General features: G+C 46.9%; 1 protein-coding gene across 1 annotated transcript in view; it reads right to left on the reverse strand.

The window, feature by feature from the left end:
* SRPX (sushi repeat containing protein X-linked) overlaps positions 1-18,965 on the reverse strand; it is a 100,183-nt gene that overhangs the window by 33,310 nt on the left and 47,908 nt on the right. Inside the window, exons 6-8 of the mRNA XM_024764572.1 lie at positions 15,612-15,803; positions 13,496-13,672; positions 2,055-2,181 (exon numbers count right to left, since the gene is read on the reverse strand). Coding sequence (XP_024620340.1) covers positions 2,055-2,181; positions 13,496-13,672; positions 15,612-15,803 — 496 coding nt within the window. The remainder of the gene's footprint in view (positions 1-2,054; positions 2,182-13,495; positions 13,673-15,611; positions 15,804-18,965) is intronic.

The raw sequence follows: 18,965 nt of genomic DNA on the forward strand, positions 1-18,965 counted from the left end.
GAGTCACTCAGGGAGCTCACAGGAAGCACTTGTCTCAGTGCCTGACACTAGAACCTTCCCTCCTAGAAGGGGACTATATAACAGGAGCTTCCAAAACACATGGGGAAGAGAAATGTCAGAGAAGCAAGGAGGCCAAGCAAGAGCTGAAAAGGGGACAAGACGGCCTTCTCTGAACCCCTCGTTCTGCCCAAGGAAGCGTCCTGCTCCACGCCTCCGCCGGCTGTGAGCTGTAGAGCTCAGGAAGCCGACAGCTGCTCTGAACAGAGGCGTCGGGGCTACTAAGACGCGCCTTCAAAATGTCACATTTCTGGGCTTCCCTGGTGGCGCAGTGGTTGAGAGTTCGCCTGCCGTTGCAGGGATAACCATAACACACAGGTTACCCACAGGTATGCCAAGGTGAATATCCTTGTTTGATAGAGTCATCTGATGACCTGATATTGTGTGTTTATTATACCAGATTTCAATAGCAATCACAGGTGTGAAAAAAATGTAAGAACCTATTATGGACTAGGGGTTAGCCAGGCATTGTGCTGGGTCCCAAAAGATTCAACGATAGTTAAAACCCAATCCCTGATTCTATCAACTGTGATTTATTTTTTCATCCCAATTGCCTAAAGTTTCTCCTTAGGGGTTTGTGACGTGTATACAACAACAAATAAATACTTTTCTTAATACTCAAAGTTTATCTTTGAGGAGTTACAAGGGGAAACATAACAATTATGATCTAAGCTAGATGGTGCACAGGGAGATCATTATCAGGCTGCGGGAACACAATGTCCTGCTACGGGTGAGAGACTCAGGCTCTTGCTAGTAGAAGATGTTCTATTATGACTAATAACCGCTCTAAAACATTTCCTCTTGCCCAGCCTGGGTTGACAGGATTCTAGAAAGTCTTTCCCTGCTGTATGGCTCACCGGGGGGTAAGTCAGAGGTATTCTTTGCCCACAGATGGAAACTCGGTAAGGAGGTCTAGCAGGACGGTGAACTTTAAGGCATGGATGTGAACGTGCTGACATGAAGTAGTGGCCTTCAGGGAAGGTGGGGGCCCAGCAAATAGCCGCAGGGGCACAGGCCCATATGCTAGATTAGAACAACATGTGGCTGAACTTCACCGAAGGGAACCACCCATTTTTAAAAACATTTGGGATGTATTTCAAACTACTCATGCAGTTGGTCCTGGAGAATGGGGGAAAGGAAGAAGGCAGAAGATCCCGTCTCTTTTTACTTTCTTTCTTTTTTTTTTTTGCGGTACGCGGGCCTCTCACTGTTGCGGCCTCTCCCGTTGCGGAGCACACGCTCCGGACGCGCAGGCTCAGCGGCCATGGCTCACGGGCCCAGCCGATCCGCGGCATGTGGGATCTTCCCGGACCGGGGCACGAACCCGCGTCCCCTGCATCGGCAGGCGGACTCTCAACCACTGCGCCACCAGGGAAGCCCCCATCTCTTTTTTTTTTTTAAGCTGCTTCTTTAAGTGTTTAATGTGGTTGCAAGTTTTAAAAAATAAAAAGCAAATGTTTTGAAAGAAGCAGGTGCCAAAACACAAGGGATAGACTCACAGAGCACAAGGGGGGCAACATCGGGCTCCGCCTGGGAGACACAGAGGTTCCCAGCGAGGTGGTGGCTTAGGAAGGTCTGGGCAGGGGCCCCTGGCAGGCAGTGGGGGTGAGTCTATCCCTGAATTTACCAGTTGGCTTCCTCTTCCTCCTTCCGTCTCTTCTCCTCCCTTCTTCCCACCACCCCGTCGTCTTACTTCCTTTCTTTCCTTTGACAGATATTTACTGAGTACCAACTATGTGCTAGGCATGGTTCTGCGCATTAGGGATATGGCAGCGAACATACTGTAGTGGAGACAGGCAATAAACAAATACGAAAGTGAAAAATATAGTATGTTGGACGGTGAAGAAAAATAAAGAAATGAATGAGGAATGGCTGAAAGAGTGCTGTACTGAGTCTGAAAGCATTAACTGACCAGCATAGATACACTTCCTGACTCTGGGTGGTGAATGTCTCACATAAAAGAGGCAGCATCATTCCAGCTGCCAAGTTGCACTTACTCAGTGAGAATGCCATCTGCTGTGTCTCTTCCCTCAGGGGTCTCCCAGGACACCCGGACTGTCAATTTATTGGGTTCCGCAATGCGTTCCTTCACACTTGGGCACTTGATTCTAGGAGGTTCTATATCTGCAAACAGAACCAGAATATTCTCGCCATCAGCAGGAAATATCTCATCAACCTGGGGTTCAACACCCAGCATTTGACATGCCCAAAGGTCTAGGTGCTCCCCACTTTTGAAGGGTTTCTTCACCCCTCTGCATTTCTCTTCCCTCCCTTCATCTTGCCCCTTCTTGCCTGCTGAGTTTTAAAGATTGAGTACTCACCTGTGCATTGCTAAACCTGCAATCAGCTGGCCTTGCTAGGTGTCTTGTGGGGTAATTTATTAGCTACAGCAACTTCTTCCCCAGACTTCCAAACTCTGCCTGCTGACTGACTTGGCAATATGGCAGTTACTCGACTAGAAGTCATTCAGCCATTCTGAGTCCCTCCCGCTTTAAAGACAGCGTCAAAGGAGACTAGAGAAAGGTGCCTTAGGTATCATCTAGTTCCATTCAATTCAAGGCAACAAATCTTTAGTGAGTACCTGCCTTCCCCAAGGCATCATTCTAACTGCTGGGTTTGGGCAGGCACAAAGGCAAGAGAACCATGTACTTCTCAGAGAGTCTACAGTCTGTTGGGGGATCATGTTACCATATGTGAAATATGACACGAGGTATAAAATGACACTGCCCCAGGCTACATAAAAGTAAATGCTATAGGGACTTCCCTGGCGGCGCAGTGGTTAAGAATCCGCCTGCCAATGCAGGAGACACGGGTTCGAGCCCTGGTCGGGGAAGATCCCACATGCCACGGAGCAACTAAGCCCATGCGCCACAACTACTGAAGCCCGCGCGCCTAGAGCCCGTGCTCCACAACAAGAGAAGCCACCGCGATGAGAAGCCCACGTACCACAATGAAAAGTAGCCCCCGCTCACCGCAACTAGAGAAAGCCTGTGCACAGCAACGAAGACCCAACGCAGCCAAAAAATAAATAAATTTATTTATTTACTTATTTAAAAAAAAGTAAATGCTATGGAGGCTTAAAAGAATTACCCAATGCTCTCATTTTACAGATATGGAAACTGAGGCTCAGAGTGATTTATTTAAGGCCAGGCATGTAAATAATGATAATGTGAATTATAACCCAAATTAGAGCACTTACCCCTGGAACCAGCTGTCTCTCTCCTGGCTATGTCTATCCCCAACATACTCCTCAATATCTTAAACAATGATCTGTCTGGGTCCACTCTCCCCTCCAACTGCCACTGGACCACACTTATGCCTTTGTATTTCGGGACAGCAGTTTTACCTTGGTTCTGACCCTCCAAAGACCTCCCAAATAGTTTCCCTACCTGGTAATAGAATTTCTGCCCCCTCACTATCAAGGATGGGTTGATAATGAGGGCTAGCAATAAATGAGATGTCAATTCCTTACTCCCTTAGATTTCATCTTATTATAGCTAAAGTGAAATCAGAAGAAGGGGGAATTCAAACTTTGGCAAATTCTACTGGATGATTCTGAATAGGTAGAGAATGTATTTAAAGAGGGCAGAGTAAATTAACAACATGTAGATTTGCATTGCTTTACATGTCAGCTGGTAATTATTTACATGCTACTACAGCCTGAATGAAAATGAAATGTCATTCGATTCTGAATTACAAACACCTTTGAGAGACTAAATGCACCAAGTAAAGTCTTCATATACTTTCTCCTGTGTCTTGTCCAATAACTTCTCATTTTATTTAGGGTAAGAAATTATGAATAATTTGTTAAACAATTTTGTCTTCAGCTATCCAAATTCATTTTCATTCTATGGCATGCTTCAATGGAGTGTGAATTTACAGCCCTAATACACTAATCCTAAATTGAATAACTACCATATTTTATTGAATCTAAGTCACTATCGATTGCGAGATGCATCCTAATTCCAGGGATAGTAAAATGTGAAAAAAAATATGCTTCTTAGAATTGATAAAGTTTATAAATGTGATGGTGCAATGGAAGCTGCTTTAAATACATTAGAGGTTTCTATTTTCAGTTGATACGTTTTTAAAAATAATCCCCCTTTTTCTGGTTTTACTGTGACAGGTAATAGAAGACATACTTTACAATTCAGATGAACATTTCACAGCTTTGGGTGAATCAGGAAGACAAGTGTACAATACCTGCCCCCTGCTGGCCAAATACAGTTGGCAACCTCATAATAGAAAGCATATTTATTTTTTAAAAATTTTAAGCCAAAAGGGAGGGGCTGAGGAGAGGAGATAGATTTCACTGTAAAATTACTTAGTGTTACCAGATTTTCTTGGAGCGACACTGTCAGAGTGAAGAGATACTCTTACCCTCTGTGTCATGTAAACTAAACAGCTGGATGATAGGCTGGGTTGTTTTCCCTATAAACTTGACATTGTCACTGAGCAAACAGCACTCCAAATTAGGTTATCTGGGTGAAGAGTCTCAGAGCTTCTGAAAGCCAGCTTCTGACAGCTAACAATGATCTGCTGAAACTGGCCTAATTTTTCAGAAGTGGTGTTCCTCCAAGCCAGAAACAAGAAGAAATAAAGCACTAAAAATAATAGCTAATATTTACTGAACCCTCCTACCTGTCCACCCCAGGCGAAGTACTATCCCTGCATTATTTCATTGAATTCTCGCCACCACCTACTAGACTAAGTACTGTTATTATCATCCCCATTTATAGACCGGGAAGCATCTCCTCTCTTTTGGAATTTCTTTGTGGTCTGAGATTCTAAGCCATGATCGCATCTTTTTCAATTATTTTAATCAGCCGAACACTTCTGTATGTCTGCCTGCCGCTGACCTAGCGTTTTCCTCCATCCTCTGCACACACATTCTTCCACTGTCGCCGGCTCCAGCTTCCCCTTACATCCTTTAAGAGCGGCAGCAGGACTGAACTCTGTTGCATCCTCCAGCGTCATGGCCTCTCTTTCAGCTCAAGAGACCAGCTGGCCTGCCCTTCCCCAGATGCTCCAGGACTGAAGCCTAGTATTATACAGCCATGGCCATCATTGCTTTTTCTAAGTTATTATAAATTTCCATGAATGAAATAAACGAAGTTACTATAGAAACTGAATCATGATTCCTTGTTGAGTCAGGATGCCCACAGAGCCAGTTATTGTGTGGCAACTGTGCGACTCTGCACAGAAAACCCTGGCCTCTGCCCCACTCACTGGAGACATTTGACAAACTGTCTCCCTCCTCCGTGCTCTAGTTTCTTCTCTGCATATAAAAATATCAGAAACAAATATACTGCACTCTATCAACTACTGTTTATCTGAGAAGCTAAACTATATACCTGGGAATATTGAACACGTCTAACCAGGTAGGTGGTAGGTAGTGGAAATAAGAAAGAGGGTGAAAAGGGCAATGTTCTGGCCAACAGATAACAAGGGGGAAAAAACCCTTTAAACTAAGGTTATAAATTAACTGCATCCTAAAATGTTTGCTTAAATAATGTTTTCCAGTGGAGACCTGTGTTTGAACATGACTGTTAGAGGTATGAAGAATAGGTGCTTCAGAACATAACAGTAACTTGTGTCTGGGACTGCCTCACCTGGAGTGGGGATGCGCGTTCTTCACTCCCTCCACCTCATTCTAAGACAAGGTGATATTCTTTTTTTTTTTTTTTCTTTTTTCACTGTTGTGGCCTCTCCCGCTGCGGAGCGCAGGCTCAGCGGCCATGGCTCACGGGCCCAGCCGCTCCGCGGCACATGGGTTCTTCCCAGACCGGGGCACAAACCCGTGTCCCCTGTATCGGCAGGCGGACTCTCAACCACTGCGCCACCAGGGAAGCCCAAGGTGATATTCTTATCTCAAGAATGTAAAGGATCATCACAGCTGCTCACAGCAAGCAGACTCCATTTGATGCTCCTTTCCTCTCTGATGTCCTCCATAACTCATTCCAACTGGATTTACGTTTGGGAACTATCTTATACATTTTCTTTATTAAATACAACTGATTATTGCAATGAGAACCTCAATTTTTAAGCAAATTGTTTCTATAAATACTTTTACCTATATGGTATATAATATGATTTTTTGTTGAATTTAAAATTTTATTTTATTGAAGTATAGTTGATTTACACCAACTGGCTTTTTAACTAATCTTTTTCTCCCTTGATCTTTTACACCAACTTCCTCTCAATCTGTACAGTCGATGTGTTCACCTGCTCTCCCATCCTCCTTCTTTTTTTAGCACAAAAGAAGTTTCCCCGGGCCTGTGGCCCTCCAGAATAAAGACTATATTTCCCAGGCTTGTCTGAAGTTAGGTGTGGCCATGGGATGGCTTCCACCAGTGGGTTGTCAGAAGAAGTGATGTGCTTTTCAAAAAGTATGTGTGGCTACCCCCGCTTCCACCCTGGTTTGAATGTCCATGGGGTGGGGAGCCGGAACAGCATCTTCGACTGTGGGATGAAAGTGGCAAGTTGAGGATGGAAGGACAAATGAGAAGGAGTCTGGGTCTAGGACACTGCCCCGGACAAACATTTATACGAGAACAGAACTTCTATCTTGCTTAGGGCATTATGACTTTGGCCTTGTTAATAGTATGTGAACTGGGATATAAGCAATCACACCTTTTTTTTTTTTTTTTTTTTTTCAAATTTGGTATGGCATCTTCCAAGATGTATATCATTAATGATTTCTAAGCTCTGATTTCTAACAAAGGATACTCTGGCGAATTTCCTGCAAAGATGGCCACCCATAATCCCCTTATATACATGCAGCTCCTCCTAGCAAGAGATGGAGTCTGTTTCCCCTCCCTCTGAATCTGTGCCAGGCTTGTGACTTGCTTTGACTAACAGAATGCAGGGAAAGTGACCCCACGCCAGTCCCAGGTGTAGGCCCTTAAAGAGTCTGGCACCTTCCGCTGTTCACTATCTCAGAAGCCAGCTGCCATCTAAGGAAGTCCAATTATCTGACTGGAGAGGCCATGTGGAGAAACTGAGAAATTATGAAGGGAGAGAGAAAGAGACTCAGTCAAATGCCAGCCAGTACAGCCGCCTCTGAGTGAGATGCCAGACATGGGAGTGAAGCCAACTTGGATCCTCCAGCCCCAATCAGGCACTTCAGCCATTACTATGTGGAACAGAGGTGAGCCACCGAGCCCTGCCGAAATTCCCCATCCAAACAACTGACCACACAAAACTTAGTGGTTTCAAACAACCATGGTATTCTTCACGGTTGTTTGGATGGGGAATTTTGGCAGGTTGGTGATGGAGGAAGGTGGCGGTCATTTCCTGGGGCACAGGAGGAAAGGGCAGAGGCAGAACAAACCTGGACACGGAAAACTTGCCCCATTGCTTGCCTCCCCCAGCTAGAGTGTAATCCTTGCGGATGTCTCTGGAATGTGGTTCCATTTCTTTGGCACCATGAGGTATTAGAAAACTTTCCCCAATGGACAGAAGAGTCTAGAAGAGAAGCAAAGAACTCCACAATTAGAAGTCACTATCACCAGAAGCAAGATACCAAACTAAAAACTGCAACTTGTTGCAAAGCTGAAACTAGCTTCCTGAAAGTTTGCAAGAAAATGTGTATTTGTCAACCCAGGAAAAATTCAATATGATTTAAGAGCATCTACAACAATGCACTGACACATTTATTCTTAGCCCCATGATATCTGTATCCTCAACTGAATCTCGGGAAATAATACCATTCAGCCCAGCAAACTTCCTTGTGGGTCATTGGGTCAACCCAGCTGTCAGATGATTGGGAGGCCAGAAACGTATTCCATCAGTTTTCAAATCTAAAATCACAGATTTTTTTTATTCCAGACTTCCATTTGTGTTAACTCTCCAACTATTCCATTCTGTAGGAAATATAAAACAAGCAAAGAGTAATTCCAAAAACCAAGTTGGTTTGTATGTGGACCTTTGTTAAAAAACGAAATGGGGCTCCCTGCATGTCCAAAGATACCTGCTCGGTTTTCATTGCCCATGGATTTTAAACTTACTTGAATTTTGGTCTCTTTCTCTTTTGGCCTAGGAAAAACTGTTGGTCTAAAGGAGAAATCGTGTGTCTACTCAAAATCTGGTCTCTAGATGGGGCCTTGTAATTCTAACTGTCCATTGTTCTATCTAAATGCCAATGTAACCGAAATGAACTAAAAATGGAAAAAAGAAAAAAAAATCCCCCCAAACAATAGTTATTACATTCTATGGTTTACTTTTTTTTATATCAGTGGAAGTTGCGGCTCTCTAAATATTTTACCCTCCTGCAATTTGCAGTGTGTTGTTTCTCCCACACTGACTGATTTCTATCTATATCTGTTTCTGAAATAACCATGGATTTGAGCCCACTGCCAGAGTGTGGGCTGCCTAAGAGAATGAGTTTTAACTTGCGGTCCTTTCAAATTAGCCAGACCACAGAGTGAAAAGTGAAAAGACCACCACCTCAGAGCGAAAAGTAAGCCCAGTGTTCTCTCTTCCCTCCAGATCTGGAGGAGAACTGAGACGATTTCCTCAGCACTCAGTACAGCTCTGGCCCAGAGGCACTGTTCAAGGCTGTGTGGAAATCTGGGAAATGCTTGGCCACCATGTGTCAGCTCCTAAACTAGGCTGAGGCTCTGAGTTGTGCTCAAGGACCCCTGAGCCTTGCCAACACACAAACAAAGTCATTAAACGAATTTAATAATACATTTAAAGCCAAAAGTATCCATGACAGCCCTGCAGTAAAATTCACCGGGGACAAGCTCCAGCTTATCTGTCACAAAATCTAAGAAAGAATCGCCTGCTTGCTTTGTCCATTTCTCTCCTTTTCCTGGGAGCTCATTGCTCTCTTGTGGCTCACGGGTCCCCTTTTCACCATTACCCACCCCCCCTCACTGCGCGCACAAATTCCCCTTCCCCCAAAGATGCCTGAACCTTGCCCTGGCCCGCTCTAAGATAAATGCCCTGAAACTGGGGTTCATTTCTTAGTTCTTTCTCTCTCCCTCTGGGAAGGTTCCAGGCCCATCTGGTCTGGCTTAAGACATGCTTGTTGCTTTTTGCGAATAATCAGCATTTTCTTTCCACTGTTGCACACAATCTGGACATCTGAACAGTGTGATCCCTAGAAGATTCTGCCAAAGCTTGCTCAGCATGAAGATGTGTATCTCCTCCCATCCCATCACCTCTGGCCCTTCCAATGTGAGGAAAGAGAGAGTCCAAAATGGGGGGGAGAGCTTGTTCTGAAGAGCTAGCTTGCACATACCAAGTCACAGGGGAGAGAGTGAAAGCAACATCTGTGACGGGCTCTTCTGACCTGAACATCTGGCCTGAAGTCATGTCCTTCCAAAGGAGCGTGTCCAGAGCTCACAGCCTGGCCGCTATCCTACCTGCACTGGCTGAGCGGGGCTGCTCTGCGTTCTTCTCCTTGCCGAGAAGAACAGTAATTCACGGGGAGATGTCTAAGACCTCAGAAAATGGTTGCTGTGCCAAAGATTCTGTTGGTGCTCAGTTTTTCTATCATCTCCCTTTTACTGCCTGTGCTAAAAGTCACGAAATGACATTTCTTGGACTCCTTCTGCCAGCTGGGTACCAGCTAGGTTTGCCAATGGGAGGAGGCACTCATGAGAATAGAAGGCAGGAAAAAGATGGAAGCCATTATGCTTCTGGTAGGGGCTTCAGTGAGGGCTTCCTGGGCTCCTGGCTTCATTCTCATCCATGATGGTGTCAGGTACAGACATGTCAACATCAGCGTGAGCTTCTGGATTTGGGGTAACACTACCAGGCCACTTGTGCTCCCCCAGCCCTTGGTTGCTATGGGTTTCTGCTGTAACCAATCCCTCGTAACAATGTTTTTCCTCTTTTGCTCCTCCAGCTCTTCCTCTGTTTTTGTAACCAATGCCCCTTATTAAATTCTCTTCTGCTGGAAATACCTAGAATGGTTTCTTTCTTCCTAGTTACTGATCAATTCAAACTCCTACCTAAATCCTAGAAAAAGAGAAGCTCGGAATGAATCTGAGTCGGTTATCTGAGTAATTATTTGGACCTGGTGCTCTTGTCAGATGGATACAAGGTAAGGTCCAGGCTGTGACTCTGATGTAGAAGGTTTTTGCTCGCATTGGTGGGGAACAATTGACCAAAACTGCCTGCCTTGGCCAGGCCCGATGACAACCGCTTGCCTGGGTTTTCTCACAGCAGGAGGTCCCGACAAAGAACGCAGCGCTGCTGCTGCTGAAAACTAACAGGGAGAATTCGGGAGGGGCCAAAAGGAGGGAGGACAAGACATGCCAGCCCATAGTATGTTTGTAAAACTAAACTGGGGACTTCCCTGGTGGCACAGTGGTTAGGAATCCACCTGCCAATGTAGGGGACGTGGGTTCGAGCCCTGGTCCGGGAAGATCCCGCATGCCGCCGAGCAATGAAGCCCGTGCACCACAACTACTGAGCCTGCGCTCTAGAGCTCAGGAGCCACAACTACTGAGCCCACGTGCCGCAACTACTGAAGCCCTCGAGCCTAGAGCCCGTGCTCCGCAACAAGAGAAGCCACCGCAATGAGAAGCCTGCACACCACAACGAAGAGTAGCCCCGCTTGCCACAACTAGAGAAAGCCCACGCGCAGCAACAAAGACCCAAACGCAGCCAAAAAAAAAAACCTAACCTGGAAGAATTCGGGAGGGGCTGAAAGGAGGAGGGAAGAGACGATATGTCCTGCCCTAACCTCCCAGAAACCCTCACGCTGGAATCCATCTTGGCTGAGAGATGCGTGCGCCACCAGGCAGGACCCTGAGTCAGACCAAATATGGGCACGAGCAAGATGATTGGCCAGAGACAACCCAGAAAGCTAACATCATTATCTTAAAACCTGAGACTGCGAGCCACGTGACAGAGCCGTTCTCCTGGGTTCCCTTACCCTCCTGCTCTCCCCTAAAGCGCCCCTTCCCAATAAAGTCTTTTGCTTTGTCAGCACGTGTGTCTCCTCGGACAACTCATTTCCGGGTGTTAGACAAGAGCCCACGCTCGGGCCCTGGAAGGGGTCCCCCTTCCTGCAACAATATCTTGGCCAGGTCCCCTGGCTATAGCTCATTAACCACATAACTGCAGAGTAAGAACGGCTGATGCTGCCAAAGGATACAGTGGACAGTGGTACCATCATGAACACACCCTGGGGACCAAGGCCAGAGGAGTTGTTGTACAACTGCCCCCAGAGGGTAGCATCCAGTTTCAGTCTCATTCCTGAAGTATCTGCTCCAGGCTCTGAGCAGTCAGGAAGGAGTCCTTGGAGTAAAGCACACACGGGCAGACTGAGCTGAAGGACTCTCTGGAGGATGGGCAGACCCAAGCAGGGTAGGAGCCAGGCTCCTGTGGCCAGCTGCCTCGGCACCTCAGTGCCAGAGCTGTCTCTGGATTCAGGGACTTTGAGCCTGAAAGCCTGGAGACATAGGCTTGGCTCTACACAACATCAAGCAAGTCAGGTGACCTCTCAGGCCTCATCCGTAGATGGGGGATTGGACTAGAATGTTCTGCTGGGGTGGGTCCTGGCAGCTCTAACGCTTTATGAGTAAACAGTCTCCTGGGACAGTGGTTTTCAACTACTTGGGGGAGTTTTGGAAAAATACCAGGGCCCCAGATATTCAGATTTAAATGGCAGCCAAAGTTGAAAACCACTGTCCCAGAGCAGTCTGCCCCAATGTTTAAAGGACATAGGAATCCCCTGGGGATCTTCTTAAAATATGGATTTTGATCTGCCAGCTTCGAATGGGTCCCAAGATTCTCCATTTCCAACAGGCTTCCTGCTGGTGCTGAAAGTGCTGGGCACTATTTTGAGTAAAAAGGTACTAAAGTTCTTCCCAAATTTGATCTTCTAAGGCAGGTTCTCAACCTTTAGAGCATCAGAATCCAGCAGTCCTGCAGGTCCGGAAATCTGCATTTCTGATGTTGATGTTTCTGATCAGGGGACCATACTCTGAGATCCACTGCTCTCAGACAATGGTCCTGGATCCTGGCTGCATATGAAAGCCACCTGGGAAGCTTTTATAATGCCACTCACCTCCTCCAGCTGTCCCACATCAGACTAATTGAATCAGAATCTCTAGGGTTGGACCAAGGCATGGCTAGGTTCTAAAAGATACTCAGGTGATTCTAATAAGTAGCTGGGGCGGGGGTGGGGAGAAGGGACCCACTGCTCCTAGATGGGTGATTCTCAAGGAGTTGGGGGGAGTGATTTTTCTCCTTCCTCTCCTCTCTCCAGGGGACATTTGACAACGTCTGAAGACATTTTTGGTTGTCACAAGTGGGAGTTGGGGGGAGATGTTACTGGCATCTAGTGGGTAAAAGCCAAGGCTCTGCTAAGCATCCTAGAGTACAAAAGATGGGACCCCAGGACGAATAATTATCTGACCCCAAATGTCCATTGTTCCAAGATTCAGAAACCTTGCCCTAGAGAAAATCCCAGGCTACACCCCAGATCTACTGAATCAGAAGCTGCATTTTTACCAAGTTTCCCAGGTGATTCCCAAGTTGGAGAAGCACTGCCTCAGATCAGAGGCTCTCTCTTTAAGCACTTTGAAATGCCCTGCGAGGCTCATGAAAGCACCAAGTACTGGGGCCCATCCCCAGAGTTTCTGAGTCAGCAGGTCTGGGGTGGAGCCATGAATTTGCATTTGTAAAGATTTCCAGCTCCCCCGAAGCACAACTAAGAACTAAGAACATATATACACTACCAAACGTAAGGTAGATAGCTAGTGGGAAGCAGCCGCATAGCACAGGGAGATCAGCTCGGTGCTTTGGGACCGCCTGGAGGGGTGGGATAGGGAGAGTGGGAGGGAGGGAGATGCAAGAGGGAAGAGATATGGGAACATATGTATATGTATAACTGATTCACTTTGTTGTAGAGCAGAAACTGACACACCATTGTAAAGCAATTGTACCCCAATAAAGATGTTAAAAAAAAAAAGAACTAAGAACTACTATTTGCCCAACAAATCCAGACTAAGGTAAAATAGCCAAATCCCTTCCAGTTTACAAACTGAGTGTTTGCTGACTACCGGAGTCTATGACAATGGAACTACATCTGCCAGCTGAAAGACACAGAGATGCTCTCTGCAGGAAATGTCCGGCCAACGTCAGAAACTCTGCTCAGTGCTACAGGGCAGATCCCTGAACTAAAGCAGCGGGATTACCCCGTACCTCTGCCAGCCTCCAGCTGCCTCAATGGCAATCCAAGAGAGGGACAAAAGTCCGAGGAAAGCCATGAGCTGTGCAGTCAACTCTAGCGTAGAGACTGAGGCTAGGTCTGCGCTGAGCCAGAGAAATAGGGATGAAGAGAACCACTGAAAGCAAAACTGGCTGCTTATGCTTTACATTCGGGACATGGATGCTTCCTTAAAAATCCACTGTACGGACACCCCCTGCTCCTTCCAAAGCAGGCGCCTCCTGAGGGCTGGTGACATTCTCTTACCAACACAGGAGGCTGGTCGGCCACTCCATGCCTTGTTGTCCATACACGTGACTGTCTGCTCCCCTTTCAATGTGTATCCTGGCGAGCAATAGTACTCACACCGGGAGTTAAAGTAGGCACCGTCGACGCACTTAAACCCTCCATTTGCTGGCATGGCAAGGGTAGGACATCGCTTTTCTGAGAAAGAGAAAACCAGAGATTCAGTATTACTTAGATTTTGTTCATGGAGTTTCAGAGTCCAGAAACTCTGAAAGCATAGGGTGAAGTTAATTGAAATATAACTGATAAAAGTAGAGAAATGATAGTGTAACCGAGCAGGACCCTATGGGTCCTTCCCGGGGCAGACCCCTCCCCCATACCCTCTGCTGTAGCTCCTCTCTGAAGACCCAGATTAATAGCATCTGATGCATATTCCCTGAGTTTTTCAGATGCTAAAACCACCACCAAATGGAAGGAATTAACTACTTGATGATCAAGAGCATGTAGCCCCCAGACCTTCCGGCGCCTAGAATGTTAACCTCCGTTTCCTCACCATCAGCCAATCAGAGAATTGTGTACAAGCTGAATTGTGTACCCTGCAACACCCCTCCCTCACCTGGCCTTTAAAAATGCTGTGCTGAACCCTTTCAAGGAGTTGGTGGGGCGGTGGGTTTGGGCTCGAGCCACTCGTTCTCCTTGCTTGGACCTGCAATAACCCTTCTCTGCTCCAAACTCCGATGTTTCGATTTGTTTGGCCTCACTGTGCGTCAGGCGCATGAACTTGCATTTGGTAACAATGGTTGCATGTCACACAGAAGGGACACAAAGTTTTACACCAGACTGGCTTGGGTTGGCATCCCAGCTAAACCACGGTCTTATGCTGGGCTCCTCAGAAAGAGACGCTGAGACCAGGATTTGTGTGCAAGTGATTAAGAAAGTGCTCCCAGGGGAGACCAGTGAAGGGTGGGGGAAGCAGGACGGGGGAGGGGAGGTAGCCGGGCAAGGTAGCAACTCAGGCAAAGTCAGCCTCAGCCTGATTCCGCAGGGAAGATCTGGAGCGTGAGTGATGCCTGAGTCTGCCCTGCCTCCAGGCAGGGCAGCTGGGCTTTCCTAATCCTTTACCAGTCAGTACTGGGCAGCTACAGGCTGCCCATGGGGAATGCTCTCCCTGTCAGAACGAAGAAAGCACTCCTCTGAAGGCGCAGAGCCTCTTCTTCCTTGGTAGAAGATCAACCGAAGGTGCAAGTCATTAAGAGCAAAGCGCCCAGAAGCTGGGGGATGGACACACAGAACTGGTAGCAGGGCATCCAGGGACATATGGGGGAAGCACTGAAAGTGTTCACTATAGTCACCCAGAGGCGTAGTCTGCCTAGACTGGATCACACGGCTGCAGACCCCAACCTCAGTTTCCCAACAATAAAGTAATGGCACCCATATCAATAGCATTGTTGCAAAAACTGCATATATGTGAAATGCTTGGCACACAGCAGGCGCTCCATCATGATAGCTTTTTTGAACAGCAATGGCATCTAAAATGCACTTCAACGATGCTGTGTCACTTGCAGTTTCCCAAATGAGACGACTTTCCAGGAAGCTAAAAGTCAGCCCCTGAAATGTGCTTCCAACCTTCTCCCCTGAGGCACAGCGCCTTTCATGGAATCAGCATCCTTCCGCGGTAATTCTCTCCTCGCCTCCCTAAGTTCCACTCCTTGGGAGGACGCTTGTGGCTACTACCAGGAGTCCATGGCAGAGCACCATTCTTAGGGTTGGTTTTACACGTCTGTCCCTAATGCTATTCTGTGGGACCCCTGATGGCAGATGACCCTTGATGGCAGAATGTGTCTTTACCTGTGTGTCTTGTTTGTTTTTCAATCCCCAAACCCTTTGCTGGGGCCAGCACTTTGCTAAACAGACCTCTGTTCTCTCCCCCTTTCCAAACAGCTGATCGCACCCCTCTGTCTGAAATGTGTCATCTTACTTCCGCCATATCTTAGGAACTAACGCATGGCTTCTGCTCACAAGGGGAGTTTTTCTCATCAAAGACCACAAAGCATTCAGTAAAAATCCCTGATCTCAGAGCAAAAGAACTTTGGCCCCAAATGGCCCCGAGGCCGCAGCACGGGGCCGGGCTACTCACGCTTGCAGATGACCTTGTCCGACCACCGTCTGTTTGACTGGCAGATCAGCTGGGAAGAGCCATGCAGCTCGTAGCCCTTCTGGCAGCGAATGTCACACCTGGTTCCCAGGGCTGTTTTGTAGTATCCTCCCTGAGGGGCCCTGCAGTACACATCCCCGTACTTCACCTTGATGGGGGAGCACCACGGGGTATCTACAGGTAGCAGAAACAAAGGAGAGGAGAAATAGCAAGTGACATCTTCAGAAAATGTGTCTCTTCACTCTCGAAGTCCCTGGCTGGCTGCATTCCAGATTTTGGACCTCCAAATAGTGCCCCACGTCTTTTAAGTTGTCTCTGGGTGGGGAGGTTATGATCATGGGAGTAGGCATCAGACATATACGAATATGGGTCCAGGTTCCTCCATTAGTAGCTGTGTGATCTTGGACAAGTTACTTAACCTCTCTGAGTCAATACCTCTACCTATGTCATAGGACTCTTACAAGTCCTCTTACAAGGACTGAAAAAACAATGCATATCAAGCGTCTAGCACAGTGCCTAGCACACAGTGAACGTTCAATGAATGCTTGTTCTTTTGAATATTTCCCTTAACTAGATACATAATTCCCTTGAGAGCAGCTGTTACCGTTGTGAACCTTAACCCCAGCCATCCATACAGAGTGGCGGGGGAGTCAATAATTGGTTAATTTAGATTTTTTTCCAAGTCTGTATCATATTCACTGTAAAAGCACTTAATACGATCCTAATCAATGTGAACGAAGCAACAATTTGCAGGGTTTTGCCACAGGATATAATTTGGGCTTAACATCACAGAACAATTTCTCCCCATTGGGAAGCTACCTCCTTTTTCAGATGTCCCCAGTTAAGCCCCATTTAGGTAAGAGATGACACCCTTCTCCAATGGCAAAGTTCCAGGGTGTTTTGATTTTGGTCTCGTAGTTGCCCAGAGCACAGCTTAGGATGACACTATTAAAGCAGAACCTCTCCCCTGGGCCTTTGGAAGGTGTCGCTGAGGGCCATAAAATTAGTAGGGCAAGACTAGCTCCTCGAAAGCTCCCACAGTGGCCACCGTACAGTCAATGGGGACCAGAGACTGGCTCCCTCAAGCCTGTCAGGCTCTCCATGCCTTGAACAGGAGCCCCCTCCCTAGGGCTGCCAGCTTCTCCCTCCACCCCAGCACCTGAGCTGACAGTGAGTGAAGTTCGTGCGCCATCATGTGGCCAAGGAGGAAATCCCCTGTTTGACTTTGCCAGGAATTCTCTTCTGATGATGTGTTTCTGGCTGCTTCTCAGCCATGAAAACCAACAGTTCTGTCCAGGTCTCGTGCATGGACTGTTTTTTGTTTTGTTTTTTTTTTTACTTATGTGCTTTGACATCTCCTTTGCCTAATATTTTCATCATATAATGTTTTTCAGACAGCTTCAAGTGGGTGCTACCGTCGGGACTCAAGCAGTATTTCCTGGACTTTCTGGGGAGAAGTGATGCCCCACGCTTAGCCTACAGCTGATTAAGTTTGATCTCTTGGATGCAGTCTTGCAAGAGCTTACTCTAGGCCTCCAGGCCTTCCTTGAACAAAGTTTCCTTCCTCTTGGGTTTATACATCTAGTCTGTATATGCTAACATTTTTAAATGAGAAAAAATCTGGACCCTGAAGTAAAGTACAAAACAGTATACATATCTCCATTATTTTCCTCTAAGTATAAAAGAATTTTTAAAATTTATTTATTTATTTTTGGCTGCGTTGGGTCTTCGTTGCTATACGCGGGCTTTCTCTAGTTGTGGCAAGCAGGGGCTACTCTTAGTTGCGGTGCGCGGGCTTCTCATTGCGGTGGTTTCTCTTGTTGCGGAGCACGGGCTCTAGGCGCACGGGCTTCAGTAGTTGTGGCTCACGGGCTCTAGAGCACAGGCTCAGTAGTTGTGGCGCACGGGCTTAGTTGCTCCGGGCATGTGGGATCTTCCCGGACCAGGGCTCGAACCTGTGTCCCCTGCATTGGCAGGTGGATTCTTAACCACTGCGCCACCAGGGAAGTCCTATAAAAGAATTATTGAACTAATTTTAAATGTTTCAGTTCTTTCTTTGGTGATGGCTCCAGGTAAGCCATGAAGCTAAGAGATTTCAAGATCACAGTTTGGGGTATGTTTGCTTAGCACTGCCAAGTTGTGGATATTTCTTCTATAATCAAAAGTCCTTAAGATAAATTCTGGAAAAATCCATAGATGCCTACCACTCAAATTAAACTAACATTTGGAACCTACTGGCTTCTATGACTACTAGAAGTGAGGTATATTTCTCTCCCCCTCTCTCTTTCTGCCTGTCTTTTCCAACTGTAATAGGAAAGACCACCCACAAGGAAACTCCAAAATGCACTTGGTGTTTTCAAGCTCAAAGAAGCACTTTTTTTTTTTTTGCGGTACGAAGGCCTCTCACCACTGTGGCCTCCCCCGCTGCGGACAACAGGCCCCGGACGCACAGGCTCAGCGGCCATGGCTCACGGGCCCAGCCGCTCCGCGGCATGTGGGATCTTCCCGGACTGGGGCACGAACCCGCGTCCCCTGCATCGGCAGGCGGACTCTCAACCACTGCGCCACCAGGGAAGCTCTCACGGTGTTAAATCTTAAAAGTCATCTGTCGCCTGACCTCTCTGTCTTTGTCCTGTCCCACACCCCTTCCTCCTAACTTCCCCACTGCCTCACTTCCTCTTAGTTTCCCTGTCTGCCCTATTCCCCTGCTGGACTGCAAGGCTTCTGTGCTTCCCCAGCTCTGGCCTCTTCTTCTCTTGCCAACTGGTCCCCTTCACTACCCTTCTGTCACCATCTCACAGGACAAACTGTGAAATCCTTGATTGAGAACTGGGCTCCAGAGAGAGAAAATGAAATCCCCATTGGAGAGGGCAGAAGGGTGATGAGGTGAGAATGAATATGGGAGACCCAGAGGGAGACAATGAAAACAGTGAGCTAGCGGAGTATGGTGGATACTGGGCAGAGTCAAGAGGCCTGGGCAGATATTATCTATCATCTCCTAGTAACCTGGACAATTCAAAAAAATTTTCAGGGACCCACATTCATAGTCTATACAAGAGAGGAATGGATGAGATTATTTTCAAAGTCCCATCTACAATGGTTATTTTTATTCTGATTAAATTTTATATTTATATCGGTGCTAAAATGTCAAAATAAAACAGGTCCCATCTAGCTTTGAAGTTGTATGATTCAAATTCTTATTCCTCTCTGATCTCCTACCCCTCTCACACCCATGCCTACTTCCTTAATCCTTCTTCTGACTGATAACTTTGAGTAGTCTCTTGTAAACCTTTCAGCTAAAGGCAAATCCTCTTTACGTTCTGGGTCCTGATCATA

The sequence above is a fragment of the Neophocaena asiaeorientalis genome, unplaced genomic scaffold (genome assembly GCF_003031525.2).
Source record: "Neophocaena asiaeorientalis asiaeorientalis breed wild unplaced genomic scaffold, Neophocaena_asiaeorientalis_V1.1 scaffold870, whole genome shotgun sequence".
In the NCBI taxonomy this organism is placed as follows: domain Eukaryota; kingdom Metazoa; phylum Chordata; class Mammalia; order Artiodactyla; family Phocoenidae; genus Neophocaena; species Neophocaena asiaeorientalis.